Source organism: Rhododendron vialii, chromosome 2a (assembly GCF_030253575.1).
Source record: "Rhododendron vialii isolate Sample 1 chromosome 2a, ASM3025357v1".
Lineage (NCBI taxonomy): Eukaryota > Viridiplantae > Streptophyta > Magnoliopsida > Ericales > Ericaceae > Rhododendron > Rhododendron vialii.
The window spans coordinates 24237670-24262577 of NC_080558.1; the positions used below are offsets into that span (position 1 = coordinate 24237670).

At 37.6% G+C, this 24908-nt stretch overlaps 1 protein-coding gene and 1 non-coding gene across 8 annotated transcripts; both read left to right on the forward strand.

The window, feature by feature from the left end:
• Nucleotides 1–252: 252 nt before the first annotated feature.
• LOC131315834 (uncharacterized) lies at nucleotides 253–16206 on the forward strand. 7 transcript variants are annotated; one of them, XM_058345041.1, is made up of 13 exons: nucleotides 253–483; nucleotides 3021–3105; nucleotides 3217–3287; nucleotides 4168–4282; nucleotides 4430–4509; nucleotides 6770–6854; nucleotides 6954–7034; nucleotides 8911–9005; nucleotides 9169–9219; nucleotides 12406–12486; nucleotides 14071–14143; nucleotides 14239–14316; nucleotides 15950–16206. In XM_058345041.1, the coding sequence occupies exons 1-13, from the start codon at nucleotides 347–349 to the stop codon at nucleotides 15986–15988; spliced, it is 1071 nt and encodes a 356-aa protein (XP_058201024.1). In that variant the 5' UTR covers nucleotides 253–346; the 3' UTR covers nucleotides 15989–16206. The 7 variants fall into 7 exon arrangements, with proteins under 7 accessions (XP_058201024.1, XP_058201026.1, XP_058201025.1 ...); XM_058345043.1 differs by having other exon boundaries at nucleotides 274–483; nucleotides 6770–6833; XM_058345042.1 differs by lacking the exon at nucleotides 15950–16206 and adding an exon at nucleotides 14728–14948 and having other exon boundaries at nucleotides 274–483.
• On the forward strand, nucleotides 6316–6423 carry LOC131318261 (small nucleolar RNA snoR100). The gene has a single exon (XR_009197590.1). It is a non-coding gene; the product is annotated as a small nucleolar RNA snoR100 (small nucleolar RNA).
• Nucleotides 16207–24908: the final 8702 nt, after the last annotated feature.

Genomic DNA, 24908 nt, shown 5'->3' on the forward strand with positions numbered 1-24908 from the left:
GTCACAGAAGGAGAGAGACGAAGAGGGTGGGTGAAAGAGATAAACATAGTTGGGGGACTGTGAGATGGATGAAGAAGAAGATACCTATATTGGTACAGTAAAAGACATTTTTAGCCTGTACATGAATTTTCCGTCCAAAATATGGATGAAAAGTGGAAAGTGTCCTTAGTAAATAAGAATTGATTAGTTTAAGGGACAAGTGTACGCAATTGATAGTTTAATGACGAAATAAATATTTTTTGGATGGTTGAATGGGCAAGTATACCTTTTGATTACCCAATACCTACTAGTTTCCATTACTACAAGGTCGCATGGAAAGTTACCCACCGATTGAGAACTGCCGAAAATGGATTCGTCGTCTAACCTCACCTCGCTTCCCGAAGAGAGTTTCGGAGAAGAAGATCAACTCCAGCACCAATCCAAGGAGACCAGTAGTGCCGCTTCTTCTGCATTTTCTTCTATTCCTAATCGTCCTCCTATCCAGTGAGTTTTCTCTTTAATTTCTTCTCTTGATTGCATCCCCTTTTTTTGTTTTTCTTTTGTGCCTTGGTTTATAACGCACACCACCTTATTTTTCGATCTCATCAGTATGGAGAATAGAGATAGACAGAAATGAATATACAATCGCTGTAGTACTCGGATTGAGGAAGGAATTGCTGGTGATTACTGCCGCCTATGTAGCTTCGAACCTTCGAGGCTGGCTTAGATCTTTCTACCCTGTTTGTTGACATCCTGCCACCACCGCGAAATTATTTGGAACTTGGAAGCCTAGACCAAATAGCCAATCCATTCAGTTGGAACCTTCTTCATGACAGCCCATTAGTTTGACAGCATCTCCAGCCCTTACCCTTTTTTCCCCCCAAATTTGAGCCATGGAGCAAAAACTCAATTAGGGAATGATATCTCCAATGGAAAACCACAAATTGCAACCAGATTTATTATTTTTTAAATACCGAATAACATACATGTAAATAAGAGAGAGGAAAAAATCATCAATCAGCCCCACAACTCCGGCGTTCAAGCAGGGCTCAATGCGCCCAAGAAATAGGTTTTTGCAGATTGTTTCAAAGTAGAAATTGGAGTTTTTGGATGGGCTTCGTGCTACTTTTATCGTTGGAACGAGTTTCGCTTGATGAAGTACAGATCTTGATCGTGTCGTTTCCGTATCAAAAATATAATTTAAAACAGAATAATTACTACTACCAAAAGCAGCAAGTACTCCGAGTATCGTCCTCAGGGATTACGAAGGCTAAGTTGCGGTTGATTCAATTAATTCCAAAAGAGATTTGATTGTTTGATTCCTAAAATATTAAAATCTAAATTAAATAAAACAATTAAAAGGTAGAGAGAGCTTATGAGAGAAAAGATCTAGGGTTTCTAATCCACTCGACCCGTTGTAACTTGTAACAATATTTATGCAATGACAAAGGTTAATTACTCGAATCAATCTGGATATTCACCTAAAGATTATCATGGATCACCAATAGCATGGGGTATTGCCGCCTAGCACGAACCGTCTTACTAGTACAATCCGTCGCTATGGCACAGATTGTCTAATAGCACGGCGCGTCTTACGGAGCATAACCCATCTCACTCAGTTATCACAAAACAATTAAGAACCGTTATATGAACGTGCATAAAACCTAGGAATTCATACACGAGTGATAGAGAAAATTAATATCGCAAATAAATCCTTATCTCATAATAAAACACTAAATCAAAACATAAACATTGTTACTAGAAGTTCGAGCTTCATCTACGCCCTAGACACAAATTTAGCTGACCATGAGAGTCGGACTTCGCAGCCTTTCTTTTTCTCTTGTGCTGAGAACTGATTTTCAAAGTCAGTGGCTAATACTCTTTTTATATGTAGGGTTTAATGCATGAATTACATAAGAGGTCCATAGGACTTTATGTAATTATTACTCCCTCCGTCCCGATTTGTTTGTCCCCTTTTTGACTTTTTGAAAGCGTTTGACCTCTAAAAAAATTGTCTATAATTTTCAATTCGTAATGTTTTTAATATGCAATATGGATCTTGTTTGGTAGATCTCAATTAGTTTTATTATACAAAATCTTCAAAATCATAAAAAATATTATTAAATGTAAGATATAAATATATTTTTAAAAGACACGAATTTCGACAATTGGACAAATAAATTCAGCGTAATTAGCAATTTAGCTTTGAGTAACTTTGCACCTAGAACCCAAACTTCTTTTGAATCTTCTTTTTATCCAATGTCTTGGGCAATGAGCTCGACCAACCTATAAACAAAATAAAAGTGAAATAAATACCAAGTAACAAATATAAATGACTAACAAGTATAGTTTGGAGGGCCAAAATATGAATATCTGGTTCATGTTTTCTCCAGTTTCAGACCTCAAAAAAAAATGGCGGTCTTCACATCCCATCTGTCTATCTATCTCTCTCTAAAGAAAGGTTTGAAAAATGGGTATGTGTTTCGGTTGTCCCTCATTTGGGCAAGAAATGGGTAAAACCTAAAATGGGGAGGGATTTGGGTAAAGCATTGGAGATGGGGTTTTGAGGTTTTTGCCCAAATTATGAGTTTGGGTCTTAAAATGGGTCAAGGCTGGAGATGGTCTGAATTTGAGCCATTGCTAGTTTATTATATCGACGTGGTGTTAGGGGTGGCAACGTGGTCGTTAGGTTTGGGTTTTGCAATTACTGTTTAGATCTTGGTGAAGATGGCCCAACTATCTCATAGTATTATGAGTTCCTCTGATTTGGGTTTATTGTCTTGCATGGTAGCTGCGACTCTGTTGTTATTACATAATAGTTTGATGGAATTCATTTTATGCAATTCCAAGAGCATAGAACTTTGCTTCATGTGGTTTCTCTACATGCTTACAAAATATAACATTTTCCATTGGAGTAGGACTGGCCAAGCTGGTTTCTCTTATTGTTGTTTTCGTTTTTTTTTCTTTTTCCCTTTTAGTTATGATAATCATCCTTGGTAATCAAATGACCTTTATCTTATATTTTACCTTTGTTCTTGTAGGGCTTCTTCGCAGAAATACTCACCTATTGGTTGGTTGGGCTATTTTGACCAAGAGGATGATATTCACATTCCAGATTCTAATGATGTAAATGGTTCTTTCTTTTGGCTCTTGGATTACCTGTGAGAGTTTCTCTTGTAATTTTAATTATTTTTCATTCTTTAAGAGGGTGGAATTTCATGTGCCTTTTCATTTTAGGTCTTTCACTTATATAAGGCAGGATCGGGTGGACCGGTTGTTTTTTGTCTGCATGGAGGCGGCTATTGTGGGTATGCTTGATTTTATTTTACTTTGCGATGTTTTATATTCTTGCCTCTACTGTATCTCTAATGCGTGTACGTTGACTAATGCAATTCCCCTTTCAACCTTAGAAAGCATGATGCAATATGACCAAATTGAAAAGAAAATTGATGTTTTCTTGCAATTGGATTTGCTTGTAATTTGCTCACAGTTCATTACGTCCAAAAGTGGTCTGGTGTGTGCCCAATTGAACCTCCACAGATTATTCTGGAAAACAATTTGACTGAATATTTGCAAGAGGTAGGATTTATAAATCAGAGAATACTTTTATTCGCATTCCTCTAATTGTCCGATATGCACCTCCAATTATTGACCTGTAGTACCTTTTTACAAATTCAGAATAGAACTACCTATTGGTTCCTGATGTCGGGATACATACCGTACAGAAAAGGAGAAAAGGGTTGGAATTTTTTTGACTATGCATACTTATTTGTGCTGTTATGTATATGTTGTTTGATTTCCTCAAATATTTCTTGTCAAACATTTTTTTTTTCCTTTCTCCATTATATGGCTTATCTGAAGTGGCAATCCATTTTGGAAACTGTTAACAGATCTCAACATATTCAGACTGTAATTATCACCTGAGCCCTTCACAGTAAATGTTTTGTTACAGATTATCCAACTGCTATGTTTTCCTATCTGCCTTAGAAATCATTATTCGGGTCAAGGAACATAATTGCCACACGCTACATTATGTTAGTACTTTACCACATGACTTTAATTTTTGTTTGTTGATAGCTTACATTTTTCCTGTCACAGTTTGTTGATATCTCACTTATGTTGGTTTCGTTGTTTCAAGCAGTCAACTACTTGTTTACCTTTGTACATGATAACAATTTATTTGCTCAGGCTTTCATTTGCTTTGGCTGCAAGTAAAATTAAGGAGAAAGCAAGGGTAGTAGCCATGGACCTAAGAGGACATGGAAAATCATCCACAGAAAATGAACTAGACCTATCGATAGAGGTATGTATTGTTTTGGATCCACTGGTACCAATGGAAAAAACCGTGTTATGCTGCTCATGGATATCCTCTGGTTTTCTGTAATGAATGAGAACGTTTTTTACACCCGTACTTTTGCTTTAATTTAAGTGCTATTCCTATTTGTTGCAGACTCTATGCGATGACGTGGTTGCTGTTTTGAATACAATGTATGGAGATACTCCTCCTGCAATTGTTCTTGTTGGCCACAGGTTGTCAGACTTTATTAACAAGTTCATTTCCATGTGGCGTTTGGGTTATTACATTGTACAATCATGCTAGGAATTTTACACAAAGGAAACAAAAAGAATTTCGCTAACAGTTACTAAGCTGACCTATGTGTTAAAACAGGCAAAGAATAATTTCGTGCTTCTTTTTTTAATACTGAATATGGATTTGAGGCCAACTTTTGAGTTTGTACACGAATGTCATATTTTGTTTATACCATAGTGACATGGTCTAAATCTTAAGTGTTGAAACTTGAAATTGCAGCTATGAGTTTTTTTCATTTTTGCAATTCTATATCAGAAAGGGAGAGCAGTACATTGGTGTGGACTCTTTTCTGAGGCTAGCTCCTCTTTTTTTTTTACTGCAGAAATACCCACAAGTTTCAACTGCCAATGTGCCTAAACCGTTAGTGAATTAATAGAGTAGGTAAGGTCCGTAAGGTCAAGTATGTAAACTGATTACAAGACAAAGTTTTCCCTGCATTTCACTGTTCTTCCCAAATTTCAACTGTCTTTCCTTCAATGCATAACTGCTTCCCCACGCCTTCCCCCTGAGCAAACATGTATATGAAAAAACGATAGGCAAAGGCAGGGAAAAAGATATAGACGTTTGGACTTTGGATGCAGGAAGAAAAATATTATGGAAGGAGAATGATTGGACCAAGAGGAAACTAGCTTGCAGTTTGTGATGGAATATTCATTTTGCAAGTTAACATGGGCATTCATGATTCATAATGTTCTACTATTCAACTACAGTAAGACTCGGCATCAACTGTTAAGTAAATTCTTATGAGATCCAGAAACTATATATTTATGCATTTCTCAACATAAGAATTACGGATTTATGTTGCGAGTTAGATTTTGTTGTTTCTGTTTGTCAGCGCCAAACATCACTACAATAACTTCAGCACACACATCCGCGTAACCATGACTTCTAGTATTGCTGAATGTTAATGTAAGGAGACCCAAAACCCGCTTTGGTGTTCCCCCTAGGACTTCAGATATTTAATCATCTAAGAAGCACAAGCACTTACACGAAGGGACCGCTAGTGTGTCCAACCCTTCAGGGTATCCGTATTACAAGGTTTTATTTGTATCATCGGGCACTTCACCCATACTTTCTGCGAAACCCGGCCATACTTATTGAGCTCTCCGAATATGTCCTATAGGCTGAATCTTTTCATAGTAAGAATGTTATGCATTCTTTGGGATACAAATTGTGCAGTTTTTTTATGAACATTTATGAGATGAATTCATCTTGTGGTCAATCTACCCTTCCCAGACACCCATTAATGGGTGGCAACAAGGTGTACTTCTATATTATATATTACATAGTCAACGATTTGTTTGGCATTCTTTAGAATGGAATATTTATGTGAATGTTATCTTGATGTCTAAGTTGTGAATTACATGGCCTTGTAATTAGTTATTGTTAGTTGCCTTTTTTTACTCGTTTTAAAATTAGTACGTCAGGTATACAACATAAGATATTATTATTGAAGTATGATCATGAACACTTAGTGCTAGGTGTGGCATGTCCTGCTTTTTTTTAAAAATAGGCACTCTAAAGTGTCTATGTTGTGTCATGTGTCCATGTCCGTTAATCATGATGAGGGATGTAATGCTAAGCCAGCTAAATTAAAAAACTTCTACTAAAACAAACCCCAAAGACAAAAACATGACATTTTTTGTGGCACCTTCCTTTCCTGAAAATCATAATAGATGTTACCCCATTGTTGTCAAAATTTAACTGCACTCCTTTCAAGTATACATACCGATGCTCTAGACTATCAATCGAGGAAGCATGGTAATGGGCACATAAATTGAATTGGGTCTCTAGGCCTGCCTTCTCCGATGCCATTTGGTTTTGATTTGGGGGCATGGTTCCGCAGCAAAATAGGTATAGGGGGCCACTGTTTCAGTAGTATTCTGAAAGTAGCCACTTTGTGCATATTGTCAGTCTGTCTCCAATCCTCCCCCTCCCGTACCCCCAATGATTGGGGATTACATGGGTTTTGTTATTGTTGTTGTTGTAGTTCTTGACAGGATGACCTAGTTATGCATTTGATACTAGCAGAGGGTACTTTTTAAGACTAGTGCGTCCTCCCTTTTCCTGCTATAAGTAGTTCATGGCCTCGTTCAATGAAATGTATGTTCTGTCTGAATGGCCAGTTTCTTATTGGTGATTATTTTTCTGTCTTGACAAATCCATGATTGAAAGTGCATTGCTGAGATTGTTGTGCAGCATGGGAGGCTCAGTTGCGATTCAGGTTGCTGCGAAGAAAGCATTATCTAGCTTGAGTGGTCTGGTTGTTGTCGATGTTGTGGAGGTTTCATTTTCAACTGGAAACCTTCACAAATACTTTTATCTCTTTATTTCTTTATTAGCGATTAGTAAAAGTTTTATGAATTATCACTTTGAATTTCAGGGAACAGCCATGGCATCATTGATTCACATGCAGAAAATTCTATCAAGCAGAATGCAGTACTTTTCAACCATTGAGAAAGCAGTAAGTGATGCCTCTATTTAAGCCACATTAGTGAACAGCTAAGAAATCTGTGGCACTATTTGAGGGAATGCAATCTTCTTCAGTTCATTTTGTAACTTCCTCAAAAAGCCAATACAAATTTTACAAAACAAATATCATATCAGTAAATGGATCTAACCAGAACCCATTTGTTAAAAGTGTTAAATATATCCCTCAACCCAACTAAAAATACAAACACCTGGAAAAAGTATCTTATTATTAATGTGTATTGTATATTGAATCAAGGCCTGAGAGCATGTTGTGCTCATAATTGAAGTATGGTTGTGATGAAAAATGAATGACTCTGGAGGTTTTGCTTTATGGCTATATATCAAAACAAAAAAGGAGGAAAACTTATCATAAGATAACTATAAGAGCCACACTCTATGTTAATCATTGACTGGGTTGTCATTGTGGGTGCAAGTGGTAGGAGCGGACCTGTGATCTTCCTATGATATGCGATTGTGATACACATTCCCGTAGGTTGTGACACACCTTCTGAGGTGTCAGGTGTTGGTCAATACCACCTCTGTCTCTCTATGATCAGTCAAGGTGGCGCTCCCCTTGGAGAGGGCAAGCCTTGGCAAATCCTTTGCTCTATCCTTCAAATCACATGCCTCATTTGGTCCTGAGGTACCTGTTCCTGACCTAGGGTACTGTGGAGTCATCATGCTCAATAGAGCCTTATTTTCATGTGTAGATAGATAGATGGCACGGGAATCTCGCCAAGTGTTCATAGTAGCATAGTTGGGGGCTCCAAGAGGGATCCCTTGCATGGAGAGATGGGGGGACATGGAGCCCGGGGTACTTTGTTTGGAGTATGAGGGGCATGGATTCAGAAGGGCTTAGTTATCCGCTCTCTCTACCGGTGGATTCCCACTTGTAAGTGCCATGTGGCGAGGTCCTTCCGGAGACCCACAGTCACAAAACATGTTCTTTTACCAAAAGAAAGAATGTTTAAATGGATAATTGGCTCCCCAAAACGGAGTAAATAAAAGGACGCAGTTACGTGGAAGGCTTCAAATCAAACAATGACCTCCTTCAGACGTTCTTGTATTCATGTACAAGTTGGCTTGGATGAGTTTCTTGTGCATGCTCATGTTGCAGCAAGAGCGATATACCAACTAGCCGGAGCTTAGCGAACTGGAGCTGAGTTGGCACTGGTTTTACCATTATCGAGTGGTTCTAAATTGATTATTTAGCAAAACATATTTGCATATCTGGCTTAAAAGTATTCCAACAATTGCTACAATGTAGTTTAATCTTCATGGCCATTGCTCTCCGTTTCTCATCGATCTTGTCGTTTGGACTCGGAACGTTCTTTTTATGAACCCAATTTGTATATTTCAACCTTTGACCTTAAAATATAAAATTTCTGTTTTACTCCCTCCGTCCCCATTGTCCCTCGTCCTATCCCAACCGGATAAAAAACTAATTATAACTTTTAATTGGTAATACTATTTATATGCAATATGGATCTTATTTGATAGATCTCAATGAGCTCTTTTAAACGAGGTTTTCAAAATCACCTAAACAATTATAGATTGCAAGATATAATCAATTGAAAAGTGGCACGGACTCCCAAAAGGGACTAAAGAATGGGGACGGAGGAGCATAACTTTTGACCAACTGTGTTCTCTTTTCACCCTATAATTCCTTGTCCCTTGGTTTATCTTGTAGAGGTGCGGATGTTTGTGGAGTTGCTTCGTGGCACACATCTTTTCTAAAATGTCTTGGTGTTGTTTCTACAATTGTATAATTAGACTCTCTACATTGACAGCAAATTTTCTCATTGTATGTTTGTTTGACTGTCGAAGATTGGGCTGTCAGATTGATTTGTTACTGTCTCTATGAATAGATCGAGTGGAGTGTCAGAGGAGGTTCTTTAAGAAACATCGAGTCTGCTCGTGTATCCATCCCCGGCACATTGAAATATGATGATTCCAAAAAATGGTTAGTATATCCTTTACGATTTACTAAATACAATGTTTCTTGATTGTTTCCATGTCTTCATTGTCAACTTTATATATTATTGTAAAGGTTGCTCATATGATTCTGATTAGCTCTATATCCTAGTCCGAGACCTAATAAACTCAAGTTTACCTTGATGTTGCAGTTATATTTATCGTACACAGCTGGAAGAAACGGAGCAGCATTGGAGAGGCTGGTATGAGTTAATTTCTATATTACTCCTAACATATTTGCACACTAGAAGTGCACCCCGTGCGATGCTCGTGGGTAATAATACTTAAATAGGTGGAACCATGGAAATACTTTTGACTTAAAGCAAGAGTGAACTTGTGAATGTTACAGGTTTTCATTTGTTTTTTCAATAAACACGTGTGAATTGAAGCTATACAAAAGAGAAAATTTAGAAGGAAAAGTAGTAAGTGTTGTGTGATATACCTCCAATTTAGAAAAAAAATCTTAGTCCTGTGGTGTTATGAAATTGTTAACTTGAGTCATTATGGATGGAAACGATATAGAATATTAAAATACAATGTGTCAAGGTGTTGTGGTGGATCAAGGGAACATTGCACGCGATGGAGGGAATGTGAAACTGTTATTGAGATTAAAAATTCAAAGTTCATGCTTCGGTATACACACACACACGCACACACAGAGTTAGCTTCTTATAATGGCTCCCCTACCGTATTAAAGTGCGGACGTCCTCTTTTCTCCTCTTTCCCGACCAAATTTCGATGATCCGAGCCGCTTAATGTGTTTAAAACGTAATTTTAAGGGTACCCTCAAGAAATCAGCAAAAAAAAGACCGGGAAGGGCTTCATCCGAACAGTTTTTATTTGAACCGTTCGATAAAAAAAAAACCGCTCGGACGAACCCCTTCCCGGTTTTTTTGTTTTGCTGATTTCTCGCGGGTACCCTTAAAATCACGTTCTAAACACATTGAGCGGCTCAGATCATCGCAAATTGGTCGGGAAAGGGGCGTCCTCACTTTAATACGATAAGGGCGCCCTTATAAGAAGTTTTGTGTGTGTGTGTGTTATATATATATATATATATATATATATATATATATATATATATATAGACATAAGTTTGACACTCCATCTCAGCCCTTGAAATCAACGACCGAGATTAGAACATAAGAGTGTATTCATTCTCTCCCCCTACTCCATCTCACCTAATCTTTTCTCTATACCCTCTCCTGTAAATCACCTTTCCCCTTCCCCCACTATGGCGACCTCCATCTCTGGCATAAAAAAATTAAACGTCTCTCCCTCCATCTCGTTTTACATCTCTCTCTCTCCATCCATCCCTTTTTACATCTCTTTTCCCTCCATCCCAGGGAAATGGGTTTGCTCTGTGAGGTAATTTATCTTCACCTCATACCAACTGCTATTACAGAGGCTTTTTGGGTTTCCATAACAATAGCTTCTGCGGCTAATTTCTGGGTGGAGATGGAGAAATGCTACTGGTATGCTATACGAAATCTGAGTTCGCGGTTCAGATGTAAGGTGTTAGTTATCCATAAGTCCACAAGTGGATCTAGGTGGGCTGGATTGCCACCGTTCAAATAGGGTTTGGATACCCCAAAATACGATTCATTTGCAGCTACTATTGTCGGCTAAGGGAGAGATCAGCATGACGTTTATGCCAAGTGAGATATTTGGTTTGATCAGATATTCATATGATTCAAACCACCTTCCCTCTCCAAAAGGCTACTCTTTTCATACCCTTGTGTTCCCTAGGCACCTTCCACTCTATATTTACTCTGCTTCATTGAAACATATTGGCCTCTCAGAATGTATCAACGGACCTCCATTAACATCAGAAGCCACAAGGAAATGCAAGAAGACTACTGTTACGTTTCATCTGTGATGTCTGTGTAGTCATTGGTAACCTAATATCCTAAAAAATGAAGCACCTTCAGTTGCCACGCATTATCTAATTTTTGTTCCATAAAGTAACTTGTAGCTGCTACTGTAGCTATGGATGGGAGTGGGGATGGCGAGGAAGGGAGGGTCCAGGTTCGAAAGTTGGGTAAATATAATGACTTTGTAGAATCATAAGTTTAGTATATCTTAGCAACAATGGCTTGCTCTCAACTACGGCATGCGTGTTGCACGTCTAGTCAGTTTGGATAGAATAGTGAGAGTTGGTTTTATTCCACAAACGTCCACAAACCACAAGTGTTATATTGTTATTTTCTAATGTCAAGGGCTACGTTCCCACATTGATGATTCCACAATGGGATAAAACTGTTCTTGCCTTAATGTTCGTATACGAATAATTATTGGAGAAATGTGTTTTATGTTTAAATATAAGTAAATGTTGTCTACATAATGGTAGGATAACACCATTACTGTAAATCTGAACTAAGAGCATCCACAATGACCTAACTTAAATTGGATAACCAAAAGTTGTCACACTACCTTTTGATTATCTATTTAAGACATTGTTAAGATTAGCAATGCAGAGGTCCACAATAGCATGATCAAAATTGGATAACCGGAACTTACCACATCACCTTTTCAAACTACAAAAATCTAAAAACTAACAACTGTGAATAATTTGAATACTTTTTTTTTTTTTTAAAAATAACAGTTTATGTTAAAAACAGTTGTATAAAAAAACCGTTTTTCGAAACGAAAAAAGAAGTTTTGTGGAAATATGTTTTTGAAAAAACACAGTTTTGCGTAAAAACATTTTTGAAAACATTTTTTTTTTTTTTTTGAGAGAGAGAGAGAGAGAGAGAGAGAGAGAGAGAGAGAGAGAGAGAAGGGAAGAGAGAGAAGGTTTTTGTGTAATGATGGGTGTACTTGATTGCCGATCCACTAAATTTGATTATTGGCAAAAGTTTGCTAGTTTTGGTCCAAAATTTGGTTAGTTGCTAAAAGGTTGCTGAGTTTGGTTATTCCAATGTGAGCACTTTTTGAGCAAACATTGCTAACCTTAGTAACCTTTTGGTTTTGATTTGGCCATAGTGGATGCTCTAAATACATCAAATTCCAGTTCATGTTTGCTATAGTAGATCTTCTCTGGCTTTGTAACTTCTCTTTTGGTGCTTTACTTTGTATATGTAAAAGAGGTCGGTCCTTTTAACCAAAAAAAGAGAGAGGTCAGTCCTAGTTTGGAATGCTGGTATTTCTGAACTAAACGAGATAGAAATGGAACTGATTTTAATTAAATCTTCATGGATTAATTTTTTCCCCCTAACTTATGGCTAGTTTACGCTATTTATTTTCAGCTCTGATAATCTGATGCATGGGGAAGTAGAAATTTATGAAATAATTGTTGGTTTAATTATCTTCTCTCTGGAATATCACATTTGTGTTGAATTTGTCATTTTCTGTTTCCACTTCCAATCAACTTATTGTATTTGTTCCAGGTATGAAGGCCTTTCAGAAAAGTTTCTGTCGTGTCCTGCCCCAAAGCTCTTGCTGTTAGCTGGAACAGACAGACTGGACAGGTTTTCTCCAATAACTCTACCCCAAAAATGTAGGAACACATGATAAAGGCTGTAAAAGTTTCATGGTAGTCTAATTTATCGCCATTCATGTATCATGACTCGGGAGCTAGAGTTATATTTTGCTTGGTTGTGCAATAAAATTATAATCTGTTGATTCCACACAGTTCAACAATCTAATGCCAAGTCCTAAAGGAAGGACTAATATATTGATCCAAGTATCAAACTGCTGGAGCCAAAATTGAGATTTACCGTGTGTGGTGATTTTTTTTCTTTTGGGCAAACATGATGGCAGGAGGGAAATTTTAGTAAGACCTTGAAAAAGCCTCTCAATCATACACTAGCTAAAGCTAGGAGAATAGGAATGCAAAATTAGTTCATCAAGATCCAATCAATGCAACCTAAACCAGAAATTGATAATATGATGTAAGCCATCTTGAATTCTTGATCTGCACGTATTCAGAATGCCTCTGATATGAAGCAAACAGATGAGACATCTTGAAACTCGAATTCTGGATTGTCACACCCCCAATTGGCTTACGCATATGCCACTTTGTTAGCCTCCCTGTTTAATTTTTTTTTTTTTGATAAGTAACAATGAGCAATACACTGAAGGGATTGTTTCAGCTGCTCAAAGTTCGTTGGATCTTTTGGAAAATAGTATCCCATATTCAGCTTTCCCTCCTCAGCATCAAAATGGTGTTAGGGGGAACACCACCCTCAAATTTTCATATGAATAAAATCTTCGTTCCCTTTCAGCATCTGAGTTACTCTTTTCTGGCACAGATAGAGGATCCATTTTGCAGCTCCGGACTGATCTCAAAGTTTTTGTAGGAAAAGGGCATTGTTAGCCTTCTTAACAGTGGGGAACTATTTGGTGGAACTGGAAAGCTCTCATCCTTTTGCACTTGCCCAAGACGACCAGATTGATTTAAGTACATGCTGTGCTAGGTTTCTGTTTGTATAGGATGATAATTGAGCTATATGGTATACTAGCATACACATTTGCAAACATGCATTTTGTTATTACTGACTCCAATTTTGCGTAAATATGGGAGTAAAAAATGCCTAGTACTCTTCTTTCTGTATGTTTTAATTTGTGAGAGGAGGACTGACCATGAATCGCTAAGACTCATACTGTTCAATTTGTTGTGGTAAACCTTCCTTGGAACTTTTCTTGAGGTTTCATTTTTTATACCAAGTGGAAAGCAACAGGGGTTGAAGATGAGAAAACTCCTAGTGGAGAAAGTTTCTAATCATGGGCAATACCCTATGTTCGAAAATGGTGCCCCCATGATGAAGGAAATAAAGTTTGAAGGGAAGAAAATCTCGGAAAGGAAAATGAAGATCTACATTTTCTCGAAAACAAAAAGCTTATATATAGTTTTCACCAAACTGTTAGAAAATTTTCTAGACTAAAGTTATTTTCAGCAAGTTTACAATCTTGAAGCTTGCTTTATGGTTAGTACTTGTGCTAGATGCTGGAAACATTCGATTTGGCAACTCATATTTTGATGAATCAATAGCAGATAGCATGGTTCATTGTGAACACAAGTGTCTTTACTGGGAATCTTTATAATGATACAGACCTCTCACCATTGGTCAAATGCAAGGCAAGTTTCAAATGGTAGTTGTCCGGCACACTGGGCATGCTATACAGGTCCATTTCAGTTTCATGTGAATTTTTTTCTTAATTAGTCTGGTTTTAATCATCATAATTCTCGTATTGGTTTGAAATATCATTTAGTGCTGCAGGAAGATGTACCTGATGAATTTGCAAGCCTTATACTCAACTTTATTTCTCGCAATCGGATAGGGCCACATGGCATCGAGGTTAGTGTTTGTGATTTCAAATAATTAGTTCCTTGGATTTTGAGATTCACGAGTCACATCATTCATTACTTGTAATCCAGTAGAGTTACGGATTTTGAGATTCACGAGTCACATCATTCATTACTTGTAATCCAGTAGAGGTACTTCATATTGAATGAGCCTTGACTAATCCACCTGAAATGTTTGCAATCTTGCTCTTGACGACATGGATACAGTTCATGCATTTTGGGACAATTATTCATTTACGATGGTCATGTAACCAATTTGCTCCTTCTATATAAACTTCCCAAAGAGATTCTAAAGGCCTTTTTTGGCACATATATTTTGCTACTAAGTATTCCCCTTGTCCGCTGCTTTGTGTCATGGAAATCCATATGGCTCTCAATCTTTCTTTTTCTTTTTGATCGGCAGCTACCAGATAATCTTGGCCTGGGTTAGATTGACATCTGCTAACCATTTATACGGCAAAACATACACCTGGTCTACTACAACGCATAACATACGTGAGGGTCCAGACTAATCCCATGTCTTTAAGGCAATGATTCTTGGATCTTGGATAGACTAATTTCATGCCTGAGGGAGAAATCCTTTCTAGGGATCTTGCATGCTAAAACAAGGTAGGTTATTATCGATGTAAGTGGCTTGTGATAATCGCAACATCATTTACTTGCATTCTCGCCAAAACTTAATCCCAAGAATGTGACCGGCTTCCCCCAAGTCCCTCAAATCATAGTGGCCGAATAACAATTCCTTTAACGAAAGATAACACCCCACATTATTTGCGATGAACAGACATCCACTTATAGTACTAGGATCACCACCATGTTTCTGTCTATTTAATAGCTTGATCTAGATGCATGCTAAGCTCATAAATGGACTTTTAAAGCTTGCACAAATGTGCTTTTGTCCCTTTGCTATGATCTCTGTTTGGTTGCATCATGCATATAAATTCCCCAAGATTCCCATTAAGAATGCAATCTTGACGTCCATTTGCCAAATTTCATTAACGGAAAGAACCACAGTTGTAAGAGTATCAGAATCGACTTATGTATGACAACTGAGAAATATAAGTTTCCTTGTATGACAACTAAATAATCATTGATATCAGTATATCAATTACACTATACTATGAGTTTTTTTCCTTATCTACAAACCGTACAAGGTGGAAATAAGGATCGTACCTTCAAGGTCTCTCTCATTTGATCTCAATAGATCCGAACCAAACGTCTATCTCGATTAAACAAGAACAACCCATACGAATTAATTAAACTTGATTGAGTGCACATTTCACGATCTTCTACTAGATCCCTTGAATGCTTGACCACGAGTTGAGAGTGCACTCAAACAACATTCTAGATTTCTCTCAATTTGAAACTAAGAAATGTCTCTGAGTTTTAGTCTATCAAGAAAGTTTTGGAACCGCCTGCATATAGGTTACAGTAGAGCCCATTAGTAGTAGATTAGGATTTGATTCCTAACGTTAAGATTACAAGTACCAATATGAAATAAAGTTCTCCAGTTGTTTTTATTTACGTAATTGATAGCTTTATATTTCGTTAAGACCTTTCAGTTAACTTATTAGCTTCATAATCTCTTTTATCCATCTTAATACTGTGTTTATTTGACTCCGCAGATACCAGGGATTTGCCGGCCATCACAGTTTCAACCCTGATTGATTTTCTGTCACAACTAAAGATGACAAGCCTGGATATGGTGACTCATAATAGTCGATAGGATTTCCATACAAGATGTTTTCAACTGTAGTGTTTGGGAGGTTTTCCTTTTCTTTTGGTTCGTTGATTGGAATGCTGCAATTAGTGATTCATTTACCCTTTTTTGACAAAGTAAGGAATTTTATGAAATGCAGCTGCAATTTGTGATTCTTGATCAGAGGATGTTTGGGACTTCTCCTTACATAAAAAAAAAAAAAAATTAGCTCACGATTATTGGAATACTCATCGCTTGGTTCCATAGCTCAATTAATGGTTAGGCAGGTTTCTGCCTAGCTGATTTCGGCTCCTGCTATGATGCTCTCAAGCAGTTTGGGAGCATCATGCGCCAGAGCCGGACACTAGTGTTCGCGTTCTCAAGCGGTCGAGGAGGATTCTTATGTTTACTAGGCTGCTGTTCGCGTTCTCAAGCGGTCGAGGAGGATTCTTATGTTTGGCATCGGCGATGGGCAGCAGAGTTGAGGTCGAAGAACAAAGGGGAACCCAGCTTGCACGAGGCGATGATGTGGAATAGTGATGAGTCGTGGTGGTGGTAAAATACTTGATACGTGGTCTCAAATCAAGCGTTGCTAGATGCTGACAAAGGCGTAGATTGGCTCTACTGCCTTTGACGGAAATTACTTGCAAAAATTTGTACTGTTTTTTTTTTGGTAATTGTACATGGTTTGCGATTACAGAAATGCTACATACACTACCTCATTCCATTATACCATCCACTACATTTTTTGTGGGGCCTATTTTGGGTCCCACAAAAATATGGAAAAATATCCATACATTTTTGTAATTGTTTGCTGAAATTTGATTTCATTGTCGGACTGGATAGGAGATTAATGTAACATAACAAGGGTAATTTAATTGTTTGCTAAATACTATTAGAGTGTGTTCCACTAGTACTTTTTTTTTTTAAATAAATACTTTTTTTTTGAATTAGAAGTGATGTGTTGTGAGAGAATGATCTATCTCATAAAACGAAAAATAAATACTTAAAAAATAAGAACTTGGTTATTTAAAAGCAAGCTAATTCAAAAAATAAGAACCTGAAATGGTTATTTAGCTTCTACAACTTATTGACTTTTTTTAGAGCTAACTTACAACTAAATACGATTTCAATCCGTAATAAGTACTACTCTATAAAGTGGCATGTGTTGCCATAAAAAATGGTAAGCGTAATCATAAAAAATTGTAAATAACGTGAAAAGTTTGATTAGATTATTATGAAACACTTATTTGTGATTCTGTAATTTAGTAAGTTGGTAAGAGCTAATAATTACAACTAAATTTGGTTTGTTCTTAAGAAAAACTTACTTGATTAGCTTCTTCAACTTATTGGCTTTTGACAGTTAGGAAGCTTCTTCTTCAATATATATATATATATATATATATATATATATATATATTGGAGAAGAAGAGAGATAAATGAAAGCTAGAGTGGATAAGTTTTAAGAGTTTAAGATAGGTTTGGAAAAATCTAGTGCCAATAATGCCATAACTGGTGGTAGGTAAGCAAGGCAATAATCAAAACGTGCTAACTTTCTATGGTAAATTGGTTTCAGCATATAGTCATCTTTATCTTTCAACAAAGTAGGAAACAGTAAAGACGGAGTGAATGTTGTGAACAAGTGTTAGCCTATAATAATAAAAAATCAGCTTTTGTGGCATCTGTAGCCTTATTTTATGATAAGTGGTAGATATACATTTATGTAACATCATTAATGTTGTAAATTAGGGTATAGTACCTCCTACCGCATTGAATTTACTACTCTTATAAGGCTAAAACTTCCTATCTCACATACTACTCAAATCATTGATTGAAGATCAGAAGATGAAGCTAATGATAGACACTAAATTTGGAAATTGAGCTACTCAAACTAAAAATCTGTCATCTGTGTCATATGAATCTTCACTGGTAACGCATGGAAATTTCAGTAAGTGGAACGTACATCAAATGTGTGTAGAGAGAATGGTGGAGACGGGCTCTAAGATTCATGGAAGGGGAATATGGTTTGGTTTCAAGTGAGAGGATAAGGAGTTGAGTTTTGTTCACCCTCCACTTAAGAGGGTGAATATTACCCTTCTTCCTATTGGTTGAATGAGTGTGGATCCCACCACAAGGTGATGTCATTCTTACTAGAAATTGTATTGCATAGTAAGCATGACATCACTTTGTGGTGACTATTTCAACTAGTTTGCAGACACGAAGTGACTACAAACACAAAGTAGGTTAGGATCAAAGAGAGAGAATACAAGACACATGATACATTAGGAAAACACTGACTTTCATTAGCTTGGTTTTTACAATAGGCAAAGCCCCCCTTTTATAGGCGTAAGGCAGGGTGGCTTGCATCATAGCTTACATCACTGAATAGTATGTCATATAATTGGTTCACCTGCCATGCTACTGTACCTACAGACTAAAGTCCACATTTATACATACGTTAATACAAGTGGTATGGCATATAATTGGTTCACCTGCCATACTACTGTACCTACAGACTAAAGTCCACATTTATACATACGTCAATACAAGTGGTACCATAATTGAACACTGCTATTTACATGACTATGACATTTCAATGCTATCAAGACTTTACACAATAGTAAATTCCAATAATTTCACTCCCTCCCGGAAATGGAAGGAGAAACAGGTGGCATGAGCACGTGATTTTCATTTTGGATTATCTGAACCACTGCTTCCAGAATAATTTTCAGTTCTATCAGTCAAGTAATACTATTATTTTTGCGCCATTCTTCCGGATAAGTATCATTGAATTTCCAATTTGCAGATTCATAATGGAGGAGAGATGATGGTACTTCTGCAGGTGTCAATCCATTGAGTGAACACAGTGTTTGAGTCATGACCAGATAATTTCCATTGTGGACCTGGATGCTTTGAGACTCCTGATATGCCGAGAGGAATATAGTGTGATACTCCTTTCTCTATGTAATAGAACCATCTGGATTGGGATGACTCCTGTTATTGCAACTTGTCCAAAAAGTAAATTGGAGATCTCCGCCTGCACTGTTGGGGATTTGTCTGATCTTCTGTTGCCAGTAAGGTATGCTTCCAAAGAGCAAAAGAAATTTCAAAAAGAAATCTTCTGGAGGTTGAACTTGATTGAACGCCGCATGAGCCAGATAGACCAATACTGCTGATTTATTAAAACAGACATTTATAGTATACACATCAACTAAATACCATAAGAGGAGATAGGCTTCTTTTTTGAAATAAAAGACATTATGGTAAGATACTTCAAACTGGGTGAGAAAAGGATAGACAGGATGGAAAGGTAGACCTTTTATGAGACCTTCATTAAGACCATATGCTGAAAATGCTTGGTTTGTATATGCCATCTGGAGAAGTTCCTGATGAACATTTTGAATTTTCTGCTGCAAATCTCTGATAAGAAGTTCCAAAGAGGATAACTTCTATGAACAACATTCTCCAAATTTTGTTGGGAGTTAGCAATTCTCTGAAGAATTTTGTTCTGAGCCAAAGAATTTGCTGACTGCCAATTTATTGCTGCTTCTGGCGCTGACACTGCTTTTGTGCTACCATCGGGGAGAATGGTAGTAAGGTCTGGAATTTTATGACGGTGAGTTGTTCTTTCTTGAGAACTATGAAATTCCAGAGGAGGAAAATCTGCTTCAGTCCAGGAAGGAAATGAGGTGAACATAAAACACCCACTTGGTTGACTCGAAGAGCCATCATCAGATGGAGATTGAGGAGGAGGTGGAGATTTACAAGGAGTGGGAGGTGACGAAGGACATATGAGACATGGTTCTTCAAAGTCCTCTTCATCTTCTAGAAGACTGTCTTCTAGACACTCATCACAGTTACAAGCATCAAAGTAATAATAACCTGTTTCTGAATTTTTGAAATAGAAGACTGGAAGGCCACTGGGTTGGAAATATTTAATTGGAGGGCAGGTCTAGAACCATCTACAAATATGTCAATTCTTGAGGGGAAAATAACAGGATGAGTGGAAGATGATGGAGAAGTTTCTTTTGGAAAAGAAATCTCTATTGTACCATCAGGTTTTGAGATGAAAGTTGGATTTGAGGATTGGACAGGTATGGGCTTGTTTTGATTTTTCTCATAAGCTGTAACCCAAGACTCTGGGAGAAGCTTGAGAAGCTCAGGACGAGAAATCTGTCGTGAAACATGGACATAGGAAGCTTGGTGAGGTGCGTTGACTGTTAGGAAAATGGCTTCATCTGTGGAAGACGGTAAGGACATGTCAAAAGCATGACTTTGAAGGTGATAGGCCATTTGGTAGTGAAGGGTTGCTGCATATGTGGTGGAAATTTGAGAGGCACCACCAATTTGAACTTGCATTTTCAAGGCTGATAGCAAATGAGGATCTGCTAATGGCATGTTGAAATTGGGGTAAAAGGTAAAGATCACAGTTCCAGTATTTAAGGTGGTTTGAACTGTAGCAATACATGCGTGCTGGTACTGAATAAACCTGGTGTCAAACAGAGCAAGTCTGGAAGTAACAGGTAAACTTTTTCTGCCATGAAAAGTGACAGCCAATCAGATTGCTCCAAAATGAAGATGAGTAAATCCTTGTTGTTGCCAAAGGCGAGGCAAATCAACTGGGATTTCCAAGGGTAAAAGTTGTTCAGCTTCTGTAGCTGCTATGAAGCATTGATCAAACTTAGAGGCTTGAACATAATAGGAAGAAGGGTAATGTTCACCCTCTTTTAAAGAAGGTGAACAAAATTGCACTCGAGGATAAAGAAACAAGAGTGTGTCTAGTGGAAATTGAAGAGGGGATGTACTCCACCTCAAAGAGCGACAAGGGACAAGACCTCCTGGCAAAGGGGGTAGTGAATGATTGCGAGGGCATGCCAAGACCATGACGTAGTCTAAGTATGAATAAGGCTGTAGGGCCTGGTTCTTGACTTCAAAATGAAAACAAGAAACGAACCAAATGCCACTTGTATTATCGAAAATCAAGTAACAATAATGTCAGAATTAGAAGCTTGAACAAGGAAATAAACTCCCTTTGTTCTAATTGTTGTTCTCTTTTGGGAGTTTCAACTTTGTAAGGAGACATGTAATAATTGCCCTTGCATTCAAATTTAATGACAATATTTAAATCATTGCCCCTATATTCTACCCAAAAATGCTAGGGGTATCGAATCTTAGGGTACCGAAATGTACAATCTCATTAAGAGTTTAGAATCCTGAATTCTGAATGAAAACTTGAAGTTTGGATCAACCACTTACGCATATCTAATTGAGCTGAGTTTTTACAGCGCCACTCGAAAAATTATTTTAAAATTAATGTATGGTTTGGATTATTCGTGTGGGACCCACAAGTAGGCCCCGAAAGCCATTATACATTTTCAGTAACCCAAAATTTTGGCACCAATAGCCGGACTCTATGCTACTCCCTCCATCCCTTTTTTTGTGTTCAGTATTCCATTTTGGACGGTCCCTTAATAAGTGTCCATTTTGTAAAGTTAGGGGGGTAAAAGTTGGTGTATTGTCTATTTTGTCTCTAAAAGTAGATTTTATTTTGAAAAGTTAGTGAGTAAAAGTGTAATGATGATGGGTAAGTAGGGAAAGTGGAGGAAAAAGTTGATGTGAAAGGTGTAATGATGATATCTTTTTAATAAGTTGGAGTTACGAAGCATGACACTTAAAAATAGACGAAGGGAGTACCTACTTTGCAATACTTTGTATTCACTTTTGAGGGATATTTTTGAAAAATCAACAAGTTTCTACTTCCCAGTTTTAGAAAAGGACCAACATAACGAACAATCAGGAACACATGGAGTAACAAGTTGCATGAACTTAAACGTTATAAAAGCTAAGAAGCTGAAAGTAAATAACTAGAATTGGAATATTGAGGCGCGAAGCTCCTACCTTGTCTTACCCTGGAAGTAAATGCCCAGTAAAAAAAAATAGTGGGCCCTGAACATGAGCTACGTTCCAACCGTTGCTAAAATCGGTCAATTATATTCAAAAAAGGTTGAAATATGTTCAACTGTTGGTAATGATGGAAGCTCCCCTAATTGCCGCCATGTGGCGGTTTTTCAAGACCTATTTCTACATCCTTGTATGCACAAACCACTTCTGCTATAAATACGGTTCACTCACGCTCCATATAACAATAACCTCCTTGTAGTTGTTATAGCGGAGGAATTTTCCCTCCTAAATGCTTTGAGAAGCTGTCATCTGTCCTTGGAATTGGACCCTGAAAATGTAATACTACTTGTTCTGTGTCTCCAAACCACTTTCTTTTATTTCTAGGAACTCAAATTGGTTGTAGACATTGATTGCAAACCAAACTCTTCTGATGAGTGTCACATGGCCCTTTGGATCAGTCAAGAGCTTAAGTGCTCCTTACTTTTCTGGTCCTGTTCCTTAATTTTGCTAATCACACCAACCATCTTCAACTGAAACTTGCTCCATTAAGTGTCACGTGGTATTCATGACATGGTCATCGTGCAGTTTACCCTTTTGATGCTTAAAATCCAAGAAAACATAAGGAATTTCCTTGGATAAACCCTGAGGATCAGCATGTGAATGTAATCAGACTTTGAAAAATCTCAACAACTTTGAAATGTAGAAGTTTGTTGCTTAATGATAGGGTAAATTTGGTGTACCCTTGTTATATCGAAATTGGTTTATTAACCATTGATTTTTTCGCACTTGAACTTAATTGACCTTGACTTCCTTGTTGACCAATAATGCAAGCCCATTTAATTTTGACTTTTTGTTGACCATGAGCCCAGGCCCAATTTCCATGTCACACTCAATCATTGGCTTTTTACAAAAATGTCAAAAATGGGTATAAACAGGATGGCTCCAAGAGGTGAAGAATAATGAAGAGATAAACCTGGGCAGTCAATTAGAAAAAGAAAATTGGATGAACAAGGGAGAAGCAAGGTGGGAAAGTGGGGTTTGCTCGGTGAGAAACTAGCAGCAGGTAAAAGTAGCTAGAGAGAGTGGATGACAGATCGACTATGGACTGCGAAGGTTATAATGGGCAGTGTACACGTAGCAATCGTGGCACCAAAAGAATATTGTGGTGGAATTATCACCCTCCGTTATCAGATCAGAATTTAAACAGTAAGATCAATAAAATTATCGACAAAACAAGTCAAATGTGAGACAACTTTGAACTTATGTTATTGGCAATTCAACTTGAATCACATAATGCATGTGCCTGAGTGCTAGACCGTAAGCATGTGTTGGGACATTCCAATATGGTAAAATTTGTGGGAGTGAAGATTAAGAATGGAGGAGGGGAGGGTCCTACCGAAAGATTATGTGACATGACTTCTTTTCTCCGAGGAGAATTTTGTAATTGAGAATGCAATAAAATCTTTAAAGAAAATAAAAACTAGCCAAATATTCTGATTGTGTTGCGAGTTTCAAGATACTTCAACTGAGATCCAAGTCCGATTTCTATCCGTACTTTTGAGACAATATCCAATAGGGCCGGCTATTTGCAACCCACTAATTTCTTAATTACTCAATTTCTACATACAACACACAACATATTTCTACAAACACAATTTACTCTATACGACCCAATAAATTTACCTACATTTTCCAACATACCCCTTTTTCTCAAACCCCCTCAACCACCCGCATCACCACCACGACGACATCCTCCTCCACCACTAGGATCTCCATAACCACCACCACCATGACATCCTCCTTCACTACCATGTTCTCCACAACCTCCACCACCACCACAATCTCGACAACCTCCACCACCACGATCTCTACCACTGATGAGACCAAGAAAACTCACAAAGTAAATTGTTTTGCTTTCTGCACAACTTCAGATACACAATCTCAAAAATGTTATAGAATTTTGGGTTTTAAAACCCGAAAATCTTTACAAAATTTGGATTCTAATACCTGAAAATCTTTGACATATTCATGTTTTAATATCCGTATGGTTTTAGAACTAGATTCATACTTTAAAATTCAAAAATATATGTAACTTTCGAGTTTTAAAACCCGAAAAAACCTTCCGGTTTTCGGGAATGTGAATATGAAATGATCGAAAAAATGCTCCACGTTATTCGTTCGGAAAAACTCAGAACGCTAGGAAGGAGTTGTTTTCTTTCCCCTTGTGCCGACGGTAGATTCCTCCGCCAATACCCCGACTCTCTCTCTCTCTCTCTCTCTCTCATTAGGGTATTTGTGTATTAGTTGTGAAATTTTTTAACGGATTGTATGAAAAAGATAGTGGATTGCAAATAGTCGACCCCTATCCAATTTGTTGAGGGAGAGTAAGTTTTGAGAGCCTCTCTAAGCTAGCAAGAGAGAGCCCCCTTCCCCATCAGCTGCTTCCCCCTTCTTCTCTACCCTTCCCCCGACAGCTCCACCAGCTCTCCCCTCCCATTTTCTTCTCTCTTCCTACCTCTATGGTTGTGAAATGATTGAGACTCTATCGTTAGAGAGAAATCTCTCACTCCCCCCATTATATTTGGACTATAGAGACCTAGATCTAAATTTTGGCTCTTAACTCCAATCAACTTGGGCAACGGGTTTATAAGCTCTCCAACATGGACGATGAAGGCGTCTTGCGACAAAAAGCAAATCCAATTGCGATTGTCCACCCAACCCCAGTGGATGGCCAGGAACAACCTTTCTGTTTTTTTGTTGTATTTTACTTTTAATCTGTTTTTGTTGGGATGATCTTTCAGCTAAAAAGAAATAATTATCCAACATCCAATTCACAATCTTACCTTCCCGTATGCTGACGGTCTAATTTATTAGACACACAACTACCGGTGCCATTTTAAGATTGATTTAATGGGAAGAAGATATAAATACACCCGTGGCAATTATGCAATTCAAGTAAAACTTTCTGGCCTCCGTGCAAAGAA

Excerpts from the sequence above, each read along its gene's own strand:
- LOC131315834 (XM_058345041.1), top strand. The coding sequence starts at position 347 with ATGGATTCGTCGTCTAACCTCACCTCGCTTCCCGAAGAGAGTTTCGGA. Across the intron at positions 484-3,020 it reads CCTAATCGTCCTCCTATCCA|GGCTTCTTCGCAGAAATACT; the intron begins GTGAGTTTTCTC and ends TTGTTCTTGTAG. Across the intron at positions 4,510-6,769 it reads ATTGTTCTTGTTGGCCACAG|CATGGGAGGCTCAGTTGCGA; the intron begins GTTGTCAGACTT and ends ATTGTTGTGCAG.